At 28.0% G+C, this 25,180-nt stretch overlaps 3 protein-coding genes across 3 annotated transcripts; 1 reads left to right on the forward strand and 2 right to left on the reverse strand.

Moving 5' to 3' along the window:
* Positions 1–14,160: 14,160 nt before the first annotated feature.
* Positions 14,161–14,932, reverse strand: LOC109811896 (uncharacterized). The gene has a single exon (XM_020375746.3). The coding sequence runs from the start codon at positions 14,821–14,823 to the stop codon at positions 14,416–14,418; it is 408 nt and encodes a 135-aa protein (XP_020231335.1). The 5' UTR covers positions 14,824–14,932; the 3' UTR covers positions 14,161–14,415.
* A 1,939-nt stretch (positions 14,933–16,871) lies between these two features.
* Positions 16,872–17,790, forward strand: LOC109811890 (uncharacterized). The gene has a single exon (XM_020375741.3). It carries the CDS (start codon positions 17,067–17,069, stop codon positions 17,520–17,522), a length of 456 nt encoding a protein of 151 aa, XP_020231330.1. The 5' UTR covers positions 16,872–17,066; the 3' UTR covers positions 17,523–17,790.
* Positions 17,791–19,918: 2,128 nt separating this feature from the next.
* LOC109811879 (Cytochrome c oxidase, subunit Vib family protein) lies at positions 19,919–24,951 on the reverse strand. The gene is made up of 4 exons (XM_020375728.2): positions 24,806–24,951; positions 23,446–23,534; positions 23,284–23,365; positions 19,919–20,203 (listed from the first exon to the last, which is right to left on the reverse strand). Exons 1-4 carry the CDS (start codon positions 24,812–24,814, stop codon positions 20,150–20,152), a joined length of 234 nt encoding a protein of 77 aa, XP_020231317.1. The 5' UTR covers positions 24,815–24,951; the 3' UTR covers positions 19,919–20,149.
* Between the last annotated feature and the right edge of the window lie 229 nt (positions 24,952–25,180).

Consider the following 25,180-nt stretch of genomic DNA (forward strand, 5'->3'; position numbering starts at 1 on the left):
ATTATAAAAAAAAGTGTCTTAACCATTAAATATTTTATCATTAATTTTGTAAGTCAGTTTTATAAATATAATGTTTTTTTTAAGATAAAAACATTACAAAGATGGTCGTAATGAGAATTAAACCTGAGTCTCCATACTTCTAACTACCTCAACCCCTCCCCATCTTTGTAATATTTTATATCTTTACTAAAAAAATATTTTTTATTTTATTTGTTTTTTTTATTTCATATGCATAACATAACAATTAAATGTGTTGTCACACATTTTAATTAATAGATATTTTACAACATAAATGAACAGTCTTGGTGGATTGACTCTACCAAACTAATGATAATATGATTTTTTTTTACATCTGTTATATCAACAGTCCATTTGGATAAAAATCCACGATAACATGTTCCTCAATTTTTTTCTACTTAAATTATAAAAGTATAATATTTCTATGAGGTAAAATAACTTGGGAGTAAGTTTATCACAACGTTAGCATGCATAATTAAATCTCTTATGAGATTAGTCCACCAACTATCCTTCAAATATTACGTCCCTTTTATCACTTGGTTAGAAATTTTGACTCTCGATCTCGTACCTTACTCAATTTAAAGTCTCGTATTGTTCAAATAAGAGGATGAACATGTATTTATATATATACACAAAGTATTCATTGATAAAAAAAAATAAAAAAATAACTTTTAGATGATGATCAAAAGCAAAATCATGAAAACTCAAGTTCAAAGTGGACAATATCTTACCAATATTGAGACATGTGAAAACTCTTAGTTGCACAACAAATTTTAATCTTAATTTTAATTTAAATTGGTCAATTTCAAAGTAACCATTTTTCTTATTCTATTTCTACCTTAAATTTCAAACTTGCCTTATTTATCCCTTTATATAATATTTAGTGAAGTTATAGTGAATTTTGTGATGACTCATCGTGTTATTACACTTAGCATAGTTACTATGCAACGAAAAACAAAAAAAACAAAAACTTGCGTAGGGTTATCAACAGGGACGGAGCCAGGATTTCAATACTGGGGGGCCGAGAATTGGAATGATCAAATGAGGCGCTACATTTTTTTTAAAAAAAAAAAATTTCAAAGTGATACCACATAGCAGGCCGTACCAGAAGTCCAAAAGTTGAATAAAAAAATAAATTTGGGTTATTCATTTAATTATACATATGAGTTTATATTAAAAATAGGGGGTGCCATATAGTAATATATATGTATATAAAAAAAAATTAAAATTGTTGGGGGGGCCGTGGCACCCGTAGGTCCCCCCTTGGCTCCGTCCTTGGTTATCAAGCATCTACTATATAGATAATCATATAAATTATACATGTATAGGTAGAAAATAAATTTATGAAAATAAAAATCCCTTACAACTATGTACATGTCTTGTACACATATACAATCTACATCACTACATATTTGTACACAAAATAAACCTTACTCACAGGTAAAACGATTATACAAGACCTAACTATTATTCAGTAACCTCAACAAAATGATTCATCACCAATATATATTTGATGGTTTAGTAACAAGAAACTACTACTACTTGTACCTGTCTCATACCGTTAACATCCTTAATCACATAATTAACTAAACCTCACAAAATCAATAGTATTACAAATTTGGACTTGAATCTCAAGGGTTGTTGTTTTCAATAAATTAATCTTTAACTTTTTTTAAAATAAAATATAAAGTTTAAGTATCGTAAGTAAAAAAATAAAAAATAAAAATCCACTATCTAAATTTTTGAAAAATTTATAAAAATCAATAAATCAAAATTCCTTAATAAAGATCCTTGTAAAGTGCTATCCACGTTTGATATATCCGACTATACTTTAAACAAAAGTATTTATAAAACAAGGTAGATATAAAACAAAATATAAATGTTAAGCAGAAAGATTAAGAAATATGGGATTAGCAAGGACGTGAGCCCCATGACCATTACCCGCTTAGAGAAAGAGCAAATGTGTACTCTTCTTAACCCTGGTTTGCTTTGCTTACTAATTTTATTTTAAAAAATAATAGTACTATCCAATGCTATATTTTACTTGTATTTGCGACTCACCGTTGACATAACCGGCGGTATTCATCGTGGAAAATAAATGTTGAGAGAAATTATATCCACGTGGATAACTGTACAAGTTTCTCGTATAATATATGGTAGACAAACACTCTAAAGACCATACATTTATTAATTTTATTTAGGTTAAATTATCTATTTGATACTTGTAGATATGTTTCTAGTCCTAAAATTGTAAAATTAGTCTTACAAGAAAAAGACCATCAATTTACTTCTTCAAGTATTAACATATCTCGTCTTAAAAAATATGTATACAATGGTGTCAAAAAAAGGTGTAGAAAGTAGTAAATACTGTATTTATTAAACATAACATGTAGTAAAATTAGCAAGTATAGAAATTAATAGAAAATTATTACACGTGTTTATATGTTTATCAGTATTATGTTAATATATATTTATGTTTCATATTTTAAAATATGCTTTATAAACAAATTATTTTAAACAATAACAAAAATAATAGATTTGTAATTTATATCATAACATATATTACATACACCAAAAACAAATATTAATGAATATATTATATTTAAAAATACTTTCAGTAAATTTGACTGCGAAAAATATTGAATACTATATGTATGTGCTTATATATTTATAAATTTATTAATCATATATATACAGATTTTTTTTTCTATTTTAATATATGTTTTAAAAACTAATGCTTCCAAACTTTTTTTGATGAATTTTTTTTATGTATTTTATAATAAAAGTATTATAATCTATAATATTTAATAATGTTATTTAACTTAATTATAACACCAAATTTGTTCCATTAATCTTCCCACTATTTTCTCTCTCAAAGTTTTCAAGTCAAGGATTCAATAATAAAAATATTTTACAAACCAGATTTAAATTTCAACAATATATACAAGAAAGAATAAAAAAGACAAAAATATGGAAGCCAAATGTAACACCTCAATTTTCATACTTTTATGGAGGGTAATTTAGTAATTTTTATGTGATTTTAGTAACCCAGAACGGGTCGTTTCCAAACTGAAACGGGCTGTTCCAACCTACCAAAAGACCTATAAGTTCTAGCCCATAACAGGTCGTTCCCAAACTGGAACGGAGCGTTCCAAATATGACCGTTGTGAGTAAAGATGCAATCCTAGAATGAGCCGCTTCGGATTCAGAACAGGTCGTTCCGGTTACTCCTTAAAGTCTATAAATAGTAGTGCCTTGGCCTTCCCAAAGGGGTTCACACATCTCTACTTTGGACTTCTTCTTCTTCTACACTCTCTGAAGATCAGAGAGAACCTAGAGGAAGAGATTAGCAAGTTATCACTTCTTGAGCGAAGAATAGCGAGTATATTAAACTCACTTTTTTATTTTCTTTTTATATTAGTAATATCTGTCATTTTAAAAAAGATTATTTGAATGTAACATTCTTTTGATCCTAGAGCTTAAAGGTGCAAGTTATGACGATTTGTCATCTTAAAGTCCTTATTTAAATTCAAAATATGATTAAATACCAAAATATAGTGTTACAATATTTAATATAAATATTTGAAGTTATTGTATAAAAAAATTTATTGGATGAATGGTTAATTAGATGTGACATCTTTTTAACTTTTGAATTTAAAATACATGTTGTGATAACTTGATATCTTTAAAAAAAAAAATTCTCAAAAAACAAAAATGTCCAACCAAAAAAATATTTCAAGATAATAATATCTATAGCAATAATTATCATTAAAATTTTATTGAGTTGACTTTGGTGTACACCTCAGTCAATTTTATATTTTTAGGGTGAATGAGCTGAGACAGTTCAAGAATCATAAATTTAACAAAAATAAAATTTAATTAAAAAATATCAACACACAAATATTTTCTACAAAGAACTACGTGACTCTGATTCTCCATTGCATATGGAGATACGTAGGAGCAGGAAATAAATATTATCGAGCCAAAAAAATAATAAATATTATATTTTTTGATAAATGTATTAGTTAATTAGTTAAATAAAATACATTTGTTTGTTACAATTAATTTTAATTAATCTAGGGTGAGATAAATATTTTATAAATAAATTAATTTAATTAATTAAAGGTAATTGTCTTAGGATGAACGTTATGAGGTGTTAATACCTTCTTCACACGTAATCAACTCCCGAATTCAAAAATCTGATTTTCGTAAACTATTTTTTACTTTATGATTTTTCCAATATTTTTTCCGTAAAAAATAACATTGATGGTGACTTTCTATTTTTTAATTTATTTTTGTTATCCCATTGCAATCTCGGTTGCGACAATTATTTAACAATTACTATATGAATATATTGTAAATAAAAGTGGTTGGTCAGCAATATTAAATATGTATTTATAAAATAAAATATTAGTAAAGTTAAACCACTCAACTAAATATTATGCATTTTATTTAATAAATACGGTATTTACTATTATTGACTAATCAATTTTAAATTTTACAAATATTTAATATGAGTGTATGCATTCTCAATTAAATATTATGTATTTATTAAATTACGGTTTAAATGTTTTGACTTTATGAATCAAAATCGTGGTTGAAATGTCGAAAGGAAATACTTTGTATACATCAAAATTAAGTGAAAATGTAAGAAAAGAAAATGTCCCCTTTAATTTTGGATTGTATTTTTAAAACACATAATCACAAAATAAAATTTAGTGAAAAAATATATATAATATCACATATTATATTTATATTATCCACTCAGACATGTCAACCCAATCTATAATTCAACTCAAACATGTTAAGTTGATCTATATCATCAAGTTTGAACACACTAAATCGACCTCACAATAAGACATACAAGCTCAAAATTATAATTTACTTAACAACCAAGCAATAATACTGACATCATATTTTCAAAATTTTCAAAATACATTAAAAAGTAACATAAAAATATTATCTTCATAATCATGAGATATCCGATAACTACCACACAATATCATCTTATAAAATAACATAATATCAACACACATATATATACGGGACATTAGGTATTATTCTAATCTAACATATTTTATAACCTAAATTTTCTTTTAATTTGAGGTTCAAAATATCTTTAAAGTATCTTTATCGTCGTGGATATTAGAACAATCAAGATGTTACCTCATCATAAAAATACTTATAAAAAGTACTTACAAATTTAGATAATAACAATACTTGTTTTTTATATGTAAATTATGAAATGAAATACTAAACTATTTTAAATTTTAGATTTCTATAGATGTTATATTTTCTTATATAATCCTTAATAAATATGGAAAGATTTACACCTTGTACGAGTTGATATAGATTGAGAAGAAATAATTGCGAGAATACTTTTAATGCAGAGAAAAAATAAGTGTGTGACAAAGAAAAAAGGAAAAAAGAGATAAAAATTTTAGGACTCACGTAAAATTATAACTATATATTTTTTTCTCTACCTCTCAAGATATATTTTTTACAACAATATATATATATATATATATATATATATATATATATATATATATATATATATATATATATATATATATATATATATATATATATATATATATATATATATATTTATAAGAAGAATAAAAAAAGCTTCTTTTTTCTCTCTCTAGATTTATATTCAATCAAATAAATGGATACATAGCTTTTTTTTTTTTTTTTTTTTTTTTTTTTTTTTTTTTCTATTTCTCAATCCAAATACTATATAAAAAAATCATTTTTCCAATCACCATCTCTTCAAACATTTCTGTATTACTTTTTTTTTTCTTCTCATAACTATTTTCGGAAGCATTTAACACTATAATAGAGAACTAATTTGATTTTGAATATAATTATATGAATATATAATTTATTTCAGTAGTAACACATTATCAGAAGGAAAAAAAAAACCCATTGACAAACACGCTCCTATCAATTAAACATCATGTTTCTGAAAAACGAATAATTTGCAACATTTACAAATTAGTATAAGAATAATATTCAATTGTAATTATATAATTAAAATAATTTTTAAAAAAAAAATTAGGATATGCGTTTGTTTGACTTAATTGGTGCTTGGAATGGTTCATTGATCCTCATGCATGTGCCAAGTGCCAAACAGAGAGAAAAGGCGGTGATGATTTTATTATGTTAGCAGTTAGCTGGCGGATCATGGGAACGTGTTATCTCTCCGCTTTGTACTTTGGAACCTTCTGTGCTGCTTCTTCTGTGGTTCAAACCCCAAGTTAAATTTTTTAAAATCCAGATATGTCGGGTTAATTATGCCAACCATGCTTTCTGCCCAAGTTAAATCCAGAATAAAGATTTTATGCCAACCATAGGATGATAACAAATTCATTTATTTCCTCAATGTTATTGTTTGTGAAATCTTTAAGGTAGCTAAATGTGTTTTATTATAATTAATGTCATGGTATATCATTTTGGCTCTTAATCTCATGCTGATGTTGATTTGGTGAGCTTTTACACCTTTAATCGTCATGGTGGGTCTCTCATTTGATGCTGATGATTGACGGTGCTTCATATAATTTAGAAATTTAGGATTAATTCTTGAATATTAAAAATATACTTAGAGGAAAGTCATACATATGTCACGTGAAGCATTAATCTTCCCGAAGTATGTTTCATATCTTCTTCAATCTCATGTTTTCAAACGTCTTTGATATTGCTTGAGCCAGATAATAAGAATTTGTTTTTTATAAACATATTCATCTTAAAATTGATAATAAAAGATTATTATATCATTATTAACGTCACTAAATAAATACATACATATACGAAATAAAAAAAAAACTTAAAATAAACTTTTTAGATGTATTGTATTAAAAATTGTTCTAGAAATTTTTTTAATTTTTTTTAAATAAACTTAAAATAAGATTATTTCTTACTTCAATTTATTTCATTCAATAATTTATATTTTACATCAAATTTTAATAATTTAATTGTTAAATTATTTTTTTTAATATATATATATATATATTAAGTCTACAAATTTTTTTAAAAATAAAAAATAATTTGATACTATTTTTTTAATTCAAATTAAAAGATAATTATAAAAATATTTTATATATTAATTTAAATTGATGAAATATATATCAAATAATTTTTAAATTTTTATAAATTTATAAACTTAATATATGTATTAAAAACTTTTAACTTAACAGTAAATTATTAATTAAAAAATAAATTTAGATATATTTATTATTGGAGTAGGTTATATATATATATATATATATATATATTATGTGCGTGACATAAATATCTTAATAAAGTGATATAAATAGAAATATTTTGGTGGTTATATAAAATAAAGACACCTTTCCTTTTATTATGTATAGAACTTAGAAGCTAAAACCGTAATGAAACTCACTTGTGACATACTTCCTCTACACAATAAGTGTTAAAGAATATTAATATATTTTTTTTAAAATAATATTAAAATATTATTTTATTCTGAAATATTATTAGCGTAAAGAAAATAATAATTTTATCAAAATAATATTATTAATCTTTTTCTGCTAGAAATATAATAATAATTTTTAAAAATATTATTAAATATAAATAAAAATAAATAATTAATATTATATTAAAATATATAATTAGTTTTTATTTTGAGACTTTTTTTTTTTTTACATAATTTTTATCATGAAATAAAGAAAATATCAACAAGTCATTAGTTTAAGTAATAATAGACTAATTTTTCTTAAATAAAGTTTTAAATTTGAATCTTATATATAGAAAAAATATGATTAAAAAAAGGAAAATTTATCACTAGAAATGATTAACATAATTTTTTTAATAAAAATAATTATTAAAAAATTTAGTAAATATTTTGGATTAATAATATAATTAAAAAAATGAATTACCTTATTTCGCTTATCTCCATTTTACCAAACCCTCTCTCTCTCTCTCTTTATTCTCTTTCCCTCCACGCCTCCATAATTATCGGAAACAAACAAAGCGTGCAAGTTAACACTATACTCTTTTATAACTATGGGCATCGGTTGTAATCCATTTTATAAGCCATACAATAGTATTCAAATTTCCCAAAACACTATGAAATATGACAAAAATAGGTTAGACAAACCCTAAACCTATTTATGACTAGTCATAAATTTTGACTCACTAACCTTAATATGCAGTACCACTTTAATAAAATCAAATACATGAATTGCTTTGCACGCGTGGAGATGAGAATTTTAGTTAGGCATAGTGCCTCTTTGTATAATACTGAAATTACTAATGCCACAATAAAAATAGATTAAATAGTGATACGAGGGTTTGAAAATTTGTTTTGGGTAGAAATTTCACCATTAAAAGAGGTGAAAGGATAAGATGATGCTGTGATGGACAAATTTCAACCTACCGTCAATAATTTGAATATTTTTGAGTTTTGACACTACAGTTAAAATTATTTAGTAGTTTTTTTTATAAGCAAATTGTGTTATTTTATTCTTAAATCGTAATGATGCATTAACAATACTACAATAGAAATTATTGTGTATAATCTGTTACTATATTGTCTATTACATCTTTTGTAATTGTAGATGATGCATTAAGGTAGAAAGCCGTGCGCTATTGCAATATCTATTTCATCTATTGTAGTAGTTGGTGGTGCAGTAACAGTAAAATTTGTAGTACATCATTTGCTATTATATGTTACTTTTTCTTTTTTCTTTTTTGTGTCGAGTGAGATTTTAGTGCTTACTTATTTTAGGCTCATGATATATATATATATATATATATATATATATATATATATATATATATATTAATTAATACATCTTTATTATATTTTTTAAAATACATTTAATATTATTTTATATATTAATTTCTCAATTTTATGAATTCACTTTGTTTTTAATGTTCATTTTTTTTTTCTAAACACTTGTCTCCGATTACACACACCCTCTTCTTGCTCTCTCGCATTTAACATTTCCAAGCACACACACCATTTTTTTTCTCTCTATTTTTTAGAATTTTAAATGTTTAATTTTAGTGATTGATCTTTCAAGTAAATAATTAACTCATGATATATAATTTTCTTTAAGTATGTCCTTTTTCTTTTTTCTTTTGTAAAAAAATTCTTAAAATATCACTTTCATTATTATTTTTATATATATTTTTTAAATTAACTTTTCCATTCACCATCTTCCTTCATCTTCCTCTTTCTTTATTTTCTTTAGTGTTTCAATTTTTTTTTTGAAAATATGTAAAAAAAAAGTACTTTTTGTAATTATGAAAATATTTTCTAGATGTTTTTCTAAATTGTTAAAATTGATGTTACAAAATTGAATGTATGTGTAAGGAAGAATTTGTGAGAATCTTAAAATTTTATGTTTTGAGAAATAAAATACAATTCTAAAATTTTGGTTCATTTTTGAACCCCTAAAAAATGGAAGAAGGAGATTTGTTTGAAAGGGACGGATGTTTGAAAAAACATTGAATGATAGAACAAAAAAACATGAACAAGATTTATGTAAATGAAAGTGATTTTTTTTTAAAAAAAGTTAATGCCAAAGACAAAACGAATTTGTATAATCAAAAAATTAAAAGTAAATAAAATATTTTAAAATATATAATAAAAAATATTATTAATGTAAGAAAGTGTATATATCATTAACATGATTTTACACATAATGCTGCTTACATGTATCCAAAAAGAATGGTTGCAGTGGTACATATCGAATTTGGGTCTGTAGTTCAATTGGGCTTAAATCCGTAAGTCTTCAACTTGGACAAGGGAGCTTCTTTTTATAAATACACCTTTCTCTGTATTTTTGGAATTTATTTAAATATCCCTTTCCAGGAATTAATTTATGGAACCTATTTTTGACAATAGGTAAATATCCCGAGTTTTAATTTTAATAATTTATCCAACAAAATCGTCCATGGCCGAACGCTCAGAAACCGGGGTATGTAATTGTAACGACTTTTCCAATCAATTATTTAAGGGTAGGTAGAATTTTTTTTATATATATTTTATATATATTTTTTTATTTTTATTTGTATGCGTGAGACTTTAGCTGATGAGACAATTATTAAAAGGGAGTTGCTACATTATCCTAGTAAATATATATGTTTTTTGAATAGTTGATTTTTAGACATAGAAATGCAATTTATTATCAAGTAAATAAATGTTTTCTTTGAATTTTTTTTGGGAAATAAATATCAAATATGGAATTTTTGATTTAAGAAGAATTCTCTTTCAGTAAAATCTCTCTAAAATATATGCTAGTAATATTCTTTCCGATATGCTTTTTTAAACATTTTTTTATTAGTTAAAATTTATTAAAGGTTACAAATTTTGTGAATGCTGAATTTCATCCCATTTAATAAGTCTTTCTAATATAATGGTAAGATGTAACAAAATGTATATTTTTAACTAATAATAGAAAATGGTGGAGAGTGTGTAACATTTCTGTTAATTTAATGAGTCGTATACAATTTTTTTGTTACTAAATTTGTACTTCGTCTATATAACTTACTATAATTTTAATAGTAATTAAAAAGTTATATTATTTTGGTCAAATTGAACATCAATTAGTCTACTTTGGTAACAAGAAAAAAGACGGTGGGTCTTCATATATAGAAACTAGAAAGGATCAATAACTTGGTGAATCCATCGCATGCTTCATTGTCCATACAAATGGAAAACAAGTTCGGTGATCCTTTGCTATCAATCTCGTACCCGGTGAAGATAAAAAAAATGTAATTGGATTAATTTGATTTGATAGAAATTTTCTAATTTTAAAAATTAATTCGTTGATGCTAATAATTAATTTCGAGAGAAGTGAAATATTTTCATTTTTTTCGTTGATTATGATTCGTTATATTGAAATTTATGAATTATATTTTATTTATATTATAAATGCAATTTTACTATATTAAATAAATATTTTTTTTTCAATTTGTAGTTAATTTTTCTAATTTAAATGAAAAATACTATTTTTAAATTAATTTGTCGAAATTTGTTCTTTTATTTTTTTTTATTTATTAAAATCTAAAACTAATGGGTAATTATCGAGACGTCTAGCTTTAGTATTAATATCTGAATTCGAGTCTTATATATATATATATATATATATATATATATATATATATATATATATATATATAAACGAAACTCAACAGGAAAAAAAAAAAAAACTCGATTGCGACGCGACAGACACTTTTCTTCTCCCCCAACACCTACCGACAATTGGAAAAAAAAAAAAAAAAGTAGTTGAAATTTGGAAATGAAATAGAAATAATGGAGTCTTGAAGTTCACTCAAATAAAAAGGGTTTTCTTTTTTGCAATGTTGGTGGAGCAGATAATCCTCAAACTTTTACATGTGACCATATATCGTACAATCTCCCACACTATCTAGGTTTGGCTTGTGTATCGAGGTTTAGTTTATCTAGGATTTCTTATTTTACAAAATAAATTCGAAATATTGAATCCACTTCTTATTATTAAACATACAGATTAAAAACATTTTTTTTAAAGAAAACATACAGATCCAATGTCGAATACATGTTTTTTTTTTCACCAGTTGCCAATATATTCGATTACCATTATAGTGGAGCTTCAACTTGCAAACAGATAGGTATAGCATTAAAAAAGTTTAGGTGTGAATAGTCACATGTCAGCGGGTGATATTTGATTGTTGACTTTGGACACGCGGTGGAAGAACTACAGTCATGAATATGGCCAAGAATTAAGAATTTGGATGCATATAGGTAGTTCGTATTATTATAAATGACTTATTATTTATTTGAATAAGATGTTTTCTTTTATGATATATATATATATATATATATATATATATATATATATATATATATATATATATATATATTCGTATCTTTTAATATATTTAAAAAATAAAAAATAAAAACTTAGTGAAGAACTACTATGATGAATATGGTGAAGAATTAAGAATTTGGATAAATATGACTATTCATATGATATTTTTATAGACGACTTATTATTTGTATGAATAGGAAATTCTTTATGACATAAAGATTTATACGTCTTAATATATTTTAAAAACAAAATAATATAAAACAAAAACAGAAAAAGAACTTAGCAAAGAACTACCATGATGAATATGGTGAAGAATTAAGAATTTGGATAAACATGACTAGTCATGTCGTATCATTATAAACAACTTATTACTTGTACAAATAGGAGGCTCTTTATGACATAAAGATTGGTACCTCTTAATATATTTTAAAAACAAAATAATAATTAAAAAAAACTTAGCAAAACTACCATGACGAATATGGTGAAGAATTAAGAATTTGGATAAATATGGCCAGTCATATGGTATCATTATATACTTATTATTTGTATGAATAGGAGGTTTCTTTATGTTATAAAGATTCATACCTCTTAATATATTTAAAAAAAAAACACATAAAAAAACTTAGCAATTATTTATAATAAACACAATGGCTATTCAAAGAGTTAGTCAATAATAATATTTTTAAAATTGGATTAGTCATTTAAATCAACCGAACTTTAAGATTCAATAATTTAATTGTGGATAAATTAATATTAATAAATTTATAATAATATATAAATATAATATTATAATTTTATAAAAATAAATTAAAATAAAACAATATTTTATATATTTTTATTTTTAAAGGGTATATAAAAGTCTAAATATAATATTTAATTTTAAGTTTTAATAAAATATAATAATATATAATAACAATTTTATATTTAGAGTAGAAAATTTTTAAACTAATATAATATAAAATATAAAATATCATGATATAAAATTATAAATTAATATTAATGACTAAATTATATTTTTATAAGAAAATTATTAAAAGTAATAAATAACATAATTTATTTTAATTTATAATTTTGATTAAATATATTTATTTATTTATCATAAAAATTTAGAAAATAAAAAAAAACATTTTTTTAGAAAGACTAGTTCAAGTTGGTATTTTGAATTGATTCTTAACCAATTTTGAGTCAATTCATCCAATTTTTAATAAACTATTTACACACCACGTTTATAGTTCTTCTAAATTGATAGATTGATCGATTTTCAGTTTAATTGATCGACTGATGTTAACAACACATATGATAATTATTAAGAAAATAATTTTTTTATTTTTTAATAATCAAAAGTATAATGATCAACATAATTGTAGAGACAAAAAAATAATTATAAGAAAGAGTATCTCCTATATATATTAGAATAAATAAATTAAAAGGACTAAAATGTAAATACAATTTTTTTTCCTTGAAAAAAGAGGGAATAGTTTTTCTAACATGTTATAATAGATAATTTTAGTGAAATAAATTATTTGATCTATCATTTATTATTTTAACATTATACATCTAATGGATATTAATGGTTCACTAATAGACCATTTAAATCATGGTTCGAGGGAGAATCACCTTCAAAAAAGTCAAATAAAAATGATTCTTAATTATACGTTATATACGAACTTTTTGAAATTTATGCATATACATTCAGCAATTTGCTGCAATGTGTTGTTGACATAGTTTGGCATATGATACTTTTTTAAACCATGAATGCAAGATACTATACTAAATTATGTAATAATTTTTCATTCTATTACACACAAAAAAAAAAAAAAACTTTGGCAGGTAAGTTTATGAAAAATATTTAACATACATTTCTTTTTCTCTTTCATCTTGCTTGTACTCGATTTTTCTTTCTATTATTTCTTCTTTTATGTATTTTTGTCTCCATCTTTATTTATTTAATTATTATTATTATCAATCTTACATTCCTATTTTGGGATGTACATTTATTATCACTCTGGAATTATTGATATCTTTTGAGCAAGTCCAAGAAAATTGTAACGATGTTACTGTGTGGTTCAGCCAAACACTCTAGCAGTTCTCTGATCCTCTCCTTTTTCAGAAAAGAAGAAGAGCAGACATATATATTTTAAACTTCGTTAAAACTATTCGTGTTATGAATTAATAGAATTTATATACACCTTTTCTCTGTTGTTACAAAAGAAATTGGAAATTCTAACTTAAGGCCGAAAGCGAAATCAGTAGTTAACAAAAGCATCACACGTAGAAGTAAACAAGAAGGAATCATAAATGATTAGGCAGGCACTGGTTGTTATCAAGCCATAGTTTGATAATATTATAGAATTGTCACCAAGATAAGCCAGTAACAAAGTAACAGACACGTATACATACATGATTAAATTATTCAACCCTTGAAGCATATTGTTACACATTGGACAAAGCAGGGAGAAGCATTACCATGGCTCCTACTTCGTACAAAAAAAAAAAGGATGGACACACATAAACTTATTTTTGCGACTAGGTACTAGAATATAATTCTGTTAACTAACTTGCATGCATGATTTTACTTTCCATTACCACCGTATGATCCTGACCCTGCATGAGACCCTGCATATGAACCTGCTTCGGAGCCCGCACGAGAGGAGCCTGAGCCAGCCTCAGATCCAGCATGAGATCCTGCGTAGGAACCAGCTTCAGAACCTGCTCCTCCAGAACCTGATGAAGAAGAAGAGCCAGAACTTGAATAAGAGGAAGAGCCAGAGCCAGAGCCTGAGCCTGAGCCAGCACCTGCACCAGAACCAGCACCACCCCCACCACCAAGGCCAATTCCAACCCCAGCACCCACCCCAATTCCCACCCCACCAAGGTCCAACCCTAGGTCCTTTCTTGCCACTCTACTTTCAGACACTATTGCATTAACTGCAACAACAAACATAGCAACAAGAGCTAACACCCTCATAGTAGTGGCCATTGACACGGTCACGGATTAATATAAAAACACAAGGGTGAAGGGTGTATGAGAAACTAACTTAGGTAGCTAAGATGAGTTCGGTGGTTAGAATGTTTTGTAGAGGCATGTTCTGCTGCATGCTATTTATAGTTGAGAATAGATTGATAGCTAGAGAGGTCGGAAAGCATGGGTAAAAACAGGAGGCGTGCGTCATGGGACACTAGGAAGTGGGGATGTCACTTGCAGCCTTTGTCTCAGAGATAATTCATTTCTTAAAATTATAAAATTAATTTCAAAGGATAGTTACTCGTGTTGGAAATTCCACGTTGATATATTACCAAAATAGTGTACAAAACTAAGGATAACATGAGTCAGTTGTTGGAAATTCCACCTTGATATAACCAAAACGGTGTAAAAAACCAAGGATAACATGAGTCAGTTTTTGAACTATATTTGTCTAAGTTATGTAAACTTCATGTTGGAAATGTCCTATCCTTGAACAAGTGAGAAAAAACTTTTATCTCATCATGAGGACTTTTTGAGATTGAATTACTCCAAACACTCCATTAAATTATATTGATTTAATAAATAAGTTATTAATAAAAAATCATTTATTTTTTTGTTATAAGGAAGACTAACTTTCAAAGTTAAATTAGACCTGAATTCAAATTTTAAGATATAGTAGACTGATCTAATAATTAAATAAATTAACAAAAAAACATATTACTAGCAAAAATCATTTACTTTTTTGTTATAAGGAGGACAAATCCCAAAATACTGAGCTTGAATACTGAACTTTTTTTGTAATATTATTTGATCATGTTGTATGTTATGCAGTTGAATCAACTCTTATTCACAAGGGGAAACCTTATTTATTAAGCATAGTTTTATATACTATAATAACCTGATTTTTCTAGGTGGAAGTTATAGCAGAAAGATAGATATGCAGTTTATACTCTATTTTTTTTTTTATCATTGAGATGAGGCCATTAATAGCAGCGTATCCCACTAACTTGAGCACAATGTTTAGTGGGATATATGATTGGCACGTAATTCAAATTCTATATTTGAGGATATGTTTTTCTATTTGTAAAACCACTAAAACACGTTGAAGATGTAAAGTATACGAGGAGAACAATCTAGAAAAGCAGCCTAGCTTTATCTTAACCACGGAAAATTCTATCGAAGTATATGAAGCTTGCATGGCTGAGAGGAAAATGTTCTATGGACATTCCAATGTTCTCGCGTCTACACCCAAAGAAATAATAAGTGATATGATGTAAGATAAAAAAAATAAATAAAAAATAGAGTGATAACAATACAGATGTTTATACTATTGCAGTGTCCAAAGTGCTTGACTTAGGCTTAGATAGGAAAGAAAAGATCACGATTTCTCTTACAGGAAACATATTAAAAGTGCTTCTATACCACTCGTTCAAAAAAAAAAAAAAGAAGAAAGAATCACAACTTATAATATATCCAATGAAACTACACATTGTATAGATCTACGTGTGACCAGCAGAAGAATTTGGAAATTAATTGATTCGTTGTCTCCATTGAGTATGTCACTCTGAGGAGAAAACCAATTTTAAACCCTATCTCCTACGAATAATCTTAACGTGAGCAATTCCTTGCACAAATTGGATATCATACGACAAAAGCTTGATCGATACCGCACTAGTGACACTACCATGGTACCATGTACTAGAATTATTAGGAGAGTGCACCTCAAGCAAACATAAAGCATGTCATTGTGGGTATGAACAAAGCCGTACCATCACCCATAACCGGCCATTAGCTGGCGGCACAAAACATTACTAATATAAAAATTAAACTTTAATAAGCAAAAACATAGTCAACACAGCCTTTCATCCCTCCACTATGGTAAGAGTGGCCATTATGGGTAGGTATTGCATTGGCACTTGTCTTGAATCATGTGATGTGCCAGACGCAGAAGCTATGTCAACCACAAGCTTTTCTCCATCAAAATCCAAGAATGCCACGCCATCATCCCCACTTTCTAGCCTCAAAGTTAAAATAATCTATATATTCACTTGTTCACATCATCATCCCCACTCTACAACTCTCACTCACCTCATAACCAAAGCATCAACATCATCATTCAGCAATTATAAATACTTGAAAACTAGTATAGCTAGAGACATCACTACACCACCCTTCATAGTTTGTTGTTGTAATACTAGAGCTTCTTTATCTACCTTGTTCTTGGCTTTGTTACTTTCGAAAACTACATTGCACGCAACATGGCTGCATCTTGGTCATGTTGTCTACTTGCACTGCTTCTTTTTGTGTCAGCTATTGTATCAGAGAGTAGAGTGGCGAGGAAGGACTTGGGCCTGGACCTTGGTGGGCTGGGGGTTGGGCTTGGAGTAGGGGTGGGCCTGGGGATAGGAGGTGGCAGTGGCTCTGGAGCTGGAGCTGGAGCAGGGTCTGGTTCTGGTTCTGGTTCTAGTTCCAGCTCTGCCTCAAGTTCAGCTTCTTCATCTTCTAGTTCTGGGTCTGGCTCCGGAGCTGGCTCCGAAGCTGGTTCATATGCAGGCTCTCGGGCCGGTTCAGGATCAGGAAGAAGTCAAGGAAGGGGAGGTGGCGGAGGCGGTGGAGGCGGCGGAGGTGGTGGTGGTGGAGGCTCAGGCCAGGGCTATGGTCATGGTGAGGGTTATGGCTATGGTGGGGGTTACGGTCGAGGAGGTGGTGATTAAAGAAATTATAATATGGTTTACTTTAGTTAAAGAAAATGATCATTTTAAGTGTTTTGTGTAATAAATAAGTAGTATGCATGGCCTGTACTCTACCAAAATAATAAACATGTAAGGTGGTGTACACCATCCTGTGTGTTTTTGTTGAAGTGAATTTCAGTTTGAGTCCACCTATTTCATGATTTCCATTTCAGCTTGTAATGTGGCACATCTTTAATAAACTAATTCCTCCAGCCAAAGAGGAATATGTGTTGGAGAGACATTGGTTAAATTGTTTCTGTTCGTATCGATCATGTGACACATATAAATAGTTATGGAATAACAATTCATACGTTGATTTTTTTTTTTACACCTAAATAAATTAATAGAATAACTTATACCGGTTGACATGAGTGGAAACGAGATTTATGTCATTTAATTAAGTTGTTAAGTTTGAATCTTAATTTTGAATATGAAATACAATAATAAATCATATTAGAAAAATAATATTTATCTTGTATACATTTACTGTTCTTGACAAAAATTAGTTACTATTTTTAAAGATAAATATTTGGTACTATGATTACAAAAAAAATACAAACATCTTATTGATACTTATCTACTTCTCTCTTTTTATCATACCTCTTAAATCATATTAATCCTTTTTTTTCATCTCTTCTTATCTCTTTAAAGACGTAGATACTTACCTATTACTTGTTTTAATAGATTTTGAGAAGAGAGAAGTTTCAAGTATTGAAAAAAATTTAAATTTCACATTAACTAAATATAAGATATTAAAAAGTATATAATTAAAGGACAATTATCACCTTAAAAGTTAGTTTTGTAAAATTAAGTCAGACCTATAATCTACTTTTTAAGATGATAACAAAGTTATCATAAATTCACTCTAAAAGAGTCACACATTATTGATACATACATTAAGCTTAAAATGTTAAAGGTATATTGGAAAAAATTTAAAGAGGTTAAATATTTAAAGAGTTTATAAGTGAAGGACAAACTTCATCATACAAATTAGTTTAGTAAAATTGAATTAGGTTTATAATCTACATTCTAAGAAAAAATATAAGAAAATAAAGTTTTTAGTTCATTGAAATAGGGAAAAAGTGAGAAAAAAGAGAAAATAGTAATGGAGTCCATGGCAAAAGAAAAAAAAAACTTCATAAATGGAAAGATTTTGTAAAAGGTTTAAAAAAATTGTGAGACCTTACTATATATATATATATATATATATATATATATATTACTTCTTTCAATCCAATTTCTTTCTTTTATACTTCTCTCTTTATACAAACAAAGCATTATTGAGTATCAAAAATATTTCTTCTTCATACATCCACTCCAACTCCATTAAAAAAAATTTAATTTTAAAAAAATACAAAAAAAATCAAATATAGGTTAACACATGTGATTAAATTTAAGAACTCTCACATGTTATCTTAATTGTTGTCTAACTAATATAGGTTGACGCATGTGATTAAAGACCTGAATTGAACATTCACCTTTTTAATAGGTGTGAGTTCAAATTTCTCCACCTTCACTTTTCTTGTTTGGTGGACAACTCTTTCCATGAAGATTCTTTCGCTATAATTGTTTGTTCTTTGAATTTATATAATAATTTTTTAAATAAGTGTCAGACAATCTAGCATGCCGTTTTGCCATTAACATATAGTGTCTTCCCATTTACCATATATATTTTTTAAACTATAGTCAAAACACACATACAAATAATGCAAAATCCCTTCTAAAGAGTTAGTGAGAAAGAAGGGGTAATTCAGTTATTCACACTATTATTTCCACATGTCCGTTTACTTGTTTACACTGGGTTTTGCTCATGAAAATTTGTAAATTGGATTTGGAGGAGACTTGAGTAGGTGACGCCTTTCATCGGACGAATTAAAGGGGATGATGCATGCTCAATCGAGTATTAAAATATCTTTCACATGTACACCATCTTTTTTATTTCTTGTTTCATTCTTTTACCGTATATACCCTATTAGAATCACAGTACCTTACATGTATAGTTATTTTTCCAAATTATTTTTTTAATTAAAATTAAAAAAAACTGTTACATTAAAAACTATTACTGTCAAGGAAGTAAAACACTACAATTTTTTTTACGGGCTAAATAAAATTAAACAACCATTAAACCCCCGCTTTGAAGTATTTCTACTTAAAGTTTGTCTTTATTTTTTTCTTCTTTATTTGTTTCTATTTTATTTCTTTTATTTTCCAAAACATAGTGTTATAAACTGGTTGAGATTTTTCATGAGGCAGACCCTTGCACTAAAATTGTCATTCACTTTTTTGAAGGTTCCGTCAGTTACTATTTCTTTAATACTTTGTTTAATTAGGTTGAGGTGATATATTTAGGAAAGATTGAAATAAAGAAGACACAAATATGGAATAGAGTATGCAGATTAATATCAAATTCAATACTTTGAACGAAGAAAGTACCACAGAACAATTACATCAACTTCAAAAGCAAAATGACACCCGCCATTTTGACGTAATGAATATCCACAAACTGCCTTATTCACAATGACTCAACCAAATATAACTGAAGAAAAAAAACCCAACAGAATGTTCAAGACTTCTCATGCCTTTGAAGGATATTCAAGCGACACATGATTTCAAAGAGGTCCAGGAAAAGTCCCACTTTCCCTCTGTTCATTCCATCTGTCAACCTGTCACAATTTAGTCCACACAAAATTTAAAATAGAGAAATGCTAATCCATCCTATGGAAATTACTGAATCAATAATAATAATAATAATAATATAATCTGTCGTTGTGGTTTGATACTTTGACTTCATGATAATGCTGTATTGCAAAATGGTTGGCATATCTTTCTGTGGTAACTAACAACCTTCATGTGGCTTGGCACCAATCTTTCAAATTTTGTGACAAAATTAGATATATAACTTGCTTTATGCACGGGTGGGGAAAATATATAAGTAATTCGAGGAATGTCCAGAGATTAATTAGAAGGGAAGGCATTTTGATGATTAAACAGTGTATGCCACGCAAACTCACTTTCCTAACTCCCAACAAAAAAAACAAACACCTACATACACAAATAAATGGCATAGACTTTAGGTAAATATAGGCTCGGAAGACTGATATATGAAAGTATTGGCAAATATATCAAATACAAAAAAATCACTCAATCAATTTCACTAATTCAAATTATGTAACTAGAACCTTGCCAGTGCAAGTACTTAAACTTAGTTTCAAGCTACCATGTTCTTAATAGTTATCAATTTCGGATGGTGGCACATAGTGGCCAGATCTGAAAATGTTATAGCATGATAGCCACTACTTTTAACATTATAATACAGACTAAATAAATTATACAACTCATATAAATACTAAAATTAAAAAGAAATCAAACTTAACAAAATTCAAGATAAAAAATGTCATAGTTTACATACACAATCACCATCAATCTAGGAGCAATAAGAACATAGAAATGAAGTCAAAAAATGAAAGATGATGGTGAAATTAATAGGAAAAGAACATAACAAATGACAGAACACAGGAAAAAAAAAATCTAGTGTGTGAAGAACAGAGATCAACATAGAGGTAACTTTTTGTCGAATGGTCAAGGAGGAAGGGTTTCAAATCCTATTATGTTTCTGAAGAAAAAGATGCATCAGAAAAATGGGGAGACAACAGAATTCACCCAAAAATAAACATTGCTTTAGCAGTAAAAATGGGTTTTGGAATCCTATATTATGGTAGCTGCACTATAGCATGTGAAAAGCCACTACTGCAGCAACAATGGCTGCCGTTGAAAACAGCTTCACTATTTGAATCTCATAGCAACCCAGGACCACTGCTCTGCTACTCCACTACAATATGCTACCACAATGGACTAGTTTGTTTAAAATTAAAAAATGTGATTATAAAAAAAGTGATTTTTTATGTTGATAGGAGTTGATTATTAAAAAAAAAAATAGTTTAGACAAACACATCAAAAAAGTAGAAAATTGCTTATTTTATTAAAAAATAAGATTTCTTTAAACTCTTTTTAAAACGAACAGTCCCAATATAGGCTTCCTTGAAAATAGATGTGTGATAATGAAAAGAAAGAAAATCTTAATGCTATCACTAGTCAACATCAAACAAAAATATAAATCAATTTGTTGATAAAGAAAACAGTCTAATATGCTATAGCCCAAAAACTAGACTTCGACCCTATTTGGATAAATTTATGCACAGGTACTTCAAATTCAACAATAAAACAAGAAAATATCTCCCAAAGCTGCTTTCATTTTTTATTTTGCACAGCTTTCCCTATGCATACATCTAATCCTAAATTACTTCCCAAAGAAAAACTCTAAGAAAAAAAATTATTCAATTAATGAACCCCGAATCTTGACTCTTACTACATGAGCACTTCAAAATCATACAGATATTGATTATTGAATACTAATAGGAGAAAATAACATTTAGGAAAAATAAAATAAGCTTCTCCCATAAACTAAAATTAGTTTCGCGCACAAGATAAAATTAACTTACTGGAGAAACTAAAATCAATTTAACTAATGGGAAAAACTTATTTCATCTTTCATTCTTATTTTCTACTCCTATAAGTGCTTATTGAGAAGCTTAATCCAAACAGGACATACAGAAGATATACTTATGTACTCAAGAAAACCCTTGCTATGGAAAAAGACCAGGGGGAGGTTCTTTGAAAAGAAAAATCAACACATATACAAGATGCATATAGTCCCCTCAAAGCTCACTATTTAAAGCAAGGATGCAGGAGGATGGCTCATGCAATGACTATACAGTATATACTAAGGAGTCACCTAAGTATACTTTTTTCCTTTGCCCTTGCACATTCAGAAATGCCTTATGTCTGAAATAAAGTAAACCATCAAATAAGCATGATTTACATTCATCATATCTGAAATGCACGTATGTGTTCATCATTATATGTGATTTTTCAGAGTTCAGAATCAGAATGAATCAATTAGTTTTGTAGACTGTGTCTCAGACCTCCAGATTTGACTTCCTCTAAAGCAAGAAAATATGCAAAGTTAGAAAGGAAATATCCACACTTGATCTGGATTAAGGTGGATACACTCTTGCTTTCGTACTTTACACACCCTCTTTTTATGTGATTGTTCAGACTTCAGAATCAGAATGCATTAAATTAGTTTTTGAAGACTGTGCCTCGAACCTCCATAATTGACTCCTATAAAGCAAGAAAATATGTAAAGTGAAAAGGGAAAATCCACCATTGATTTGGATTAGGGTGGATACACTCTTACTTTACCCACCCTCTCACTTTAGACACCAAAATCCCAAACTTCCAAGCATGCGAACTACAAAATGCCTATCTAAAAAGGGTCTCATATCCTTATCTCTTGGCAGTCTTCACACACACATAGTAATTTAGGGAAACAGAGAATCTAAAGTGTGATGATTTTTTATTAGAAAACAACTCTGCCAACATGATGTATACTAGCTTGTAAAAACATTGATTAGCGATGCTGCAAATAAGTAGAGGAGAATCCACATCCACATGCAGTTCAAATGGAGACTACACATGGGCACTGGGAATTCAATGATTCCTATCGACAAACAAAAAAAGAAACTCTCTAGTTCCTACCTGTTTAAAACTTGCTGGTGTTGAGGATTCAATTTCATGAACTATTGACCACAAATCACATTAACTTTGGCTAAGACATCAAGTATTACATTAAAGTACATATGCAGTCAGTTCAAAGTAAACCAATAAGATAAGGGTTGCTTACCCATTCACCAGGGCAAAGGGAGCGGTAATATTTAGCAAATTTGTCACATTCACCTGAGTTTTCACCCTTTGCTGACAAGCATCTGTAATTGAAATCAATATTAAGCAAAAGATTACACAGAACATTTTCACATAACCAGATAACCAATGTCAGGAAATGCACCTATGAAACTCAATGTAGCGAGTGAAACAATGCCTGGTTTGATTTGTTGTAGGAAAACGAAAATCAGCAGGAGCTGTTTTTAGTTCAATCTAGCAGAAAGCAAAAAAATATTATGTTAGGGAGAGAAAAAAGACTACGGATTACAGAAGATTGGATGATAAGAAACCAGTTGTATCAAAACTCAAATTCAAAAGTACAGAAGATAGCTAGACTAGAGGGTAATTTAATATCAGGCCTCGAGTTTCAAGCAATGAAGATAAGCATGCCTTAAATATCCTCAACTCATGAATGAAGAATAACTTGTACAGATGTCAACATAGACCAAAACACATTTTGAATCAGAAAATTGAGTAAATTGCATTATTGGGAGGGGGGGGGGGGGTCAATACTGACATTTACAGTAAAACCAGCTTTAGACAGTTGACTCAAAATGAAAGGATCAGAATCTGAAAAAATAATGCGGTTGAATTGCCACATGGCCTTTGGATGTGACGACTAAGATATAAGCAAAATGCAATCATAAGTAAAAAATTAGTGCTACAAAAGCAAACAATCTTCTTGGAACCAAAATTCAAAAATATTCTCAAAGGAAGCAGACACATACCAATTTATTTATAAGAAGCAACCATAATTATAAAACTATGGCTAAGTTAATTTGTAGGACCTTGAACATTTTGGGATCCTCAAATAGGTGTCTCTATCGCAACTGGGTCCCTATTGTTTCAAAACTTTCTAGTTGAGTCCCTATAGTTTTATGAATGTATAATTGGATGGATCCCTGCTCCTGCCATTAGAAGCCGAGTTGATGAACCCAATTAATCTTTATGAAAAATATAGATTTCAAAAGTTTGCAACTGGATCCTATAGTTTTAAAATTTTAAAAAGTTAACATTTAAAAGACGTATTTAAACATGAAAACGGGGCTAAATATTTACATATTAGTTTAACCCAAGACTATATAATAAAAAAAAGGCACCCCTAAAATCTCTCTTTTTCCTTCTACAATCTCAATCATTGGCTAAAACAGTAACCACAAATTTGAATGGTTGAACCCGATGAGAACATTAACTAGCAAGCTCCCTAATCTATAAAATCCGAAATGCAACACTTTTCACGTAAGGGGGAAAAGCAATTCACTACCTAACTAGCTGTAAGGAGAAATAGGCAGTGGTAAGATGATTCGATAGATCGGAAAGAGAATATAATAACAGATGAATAAGCAAAATCTCAAAAATATAACAAATCGGAATCTGGAATGGCGAAATAAGACAATGAAAGAGGAAATTAATTGAAAGAAATCATAGAGCTGTCATTCAGGGATGAGAATCAAAGTCGAAGAACATGGAAATTGGAAACTTACCTCCGCCATGAGTTAGAATCGATCAACGAATGAAATGCAATAAAAGCGCAACTTAATAAATAAATAAATAAGTAGTAAGTAGTAACGAGTGGGTCACATGGGCCTCAGAATAGGCCCAATAGGAATTTGATTAATGGGCCTCACATTTTGTTGCCATTAGCATTTCTGCTAGTTTTTTTTTTCTTCATAAAAATATCCTTTCAGAAATTTTGGCATTTTTATAATCTATATTTTTTCAGAAAGATTAATTGGGTCCGAATTCAAACTCAGCTTCTAATGGCAGGAGCAGGGATCCAATTATCCATTCTCGACTAGAAAGTTTTGAAAAAATAAGGACCCAGTTGCGATAGAGACACATATTTGAGCATCCCAAAA

The sequence above is a fragment of the Cajanus cajan genome, chromosome 5 (genome assembly GCF_000230855.2).
Source record: "Cajanus cajan strain Asha chromosome 5, NIPB_CcT2T_4, whole genome shotgun sequence".
Lineage (NCBI taxonomy): Eukaryota > Viridiplantae > Streptophyta > Magnoliopsida > Fabales > Fabaceae > Cajanus > Cajanus cajan.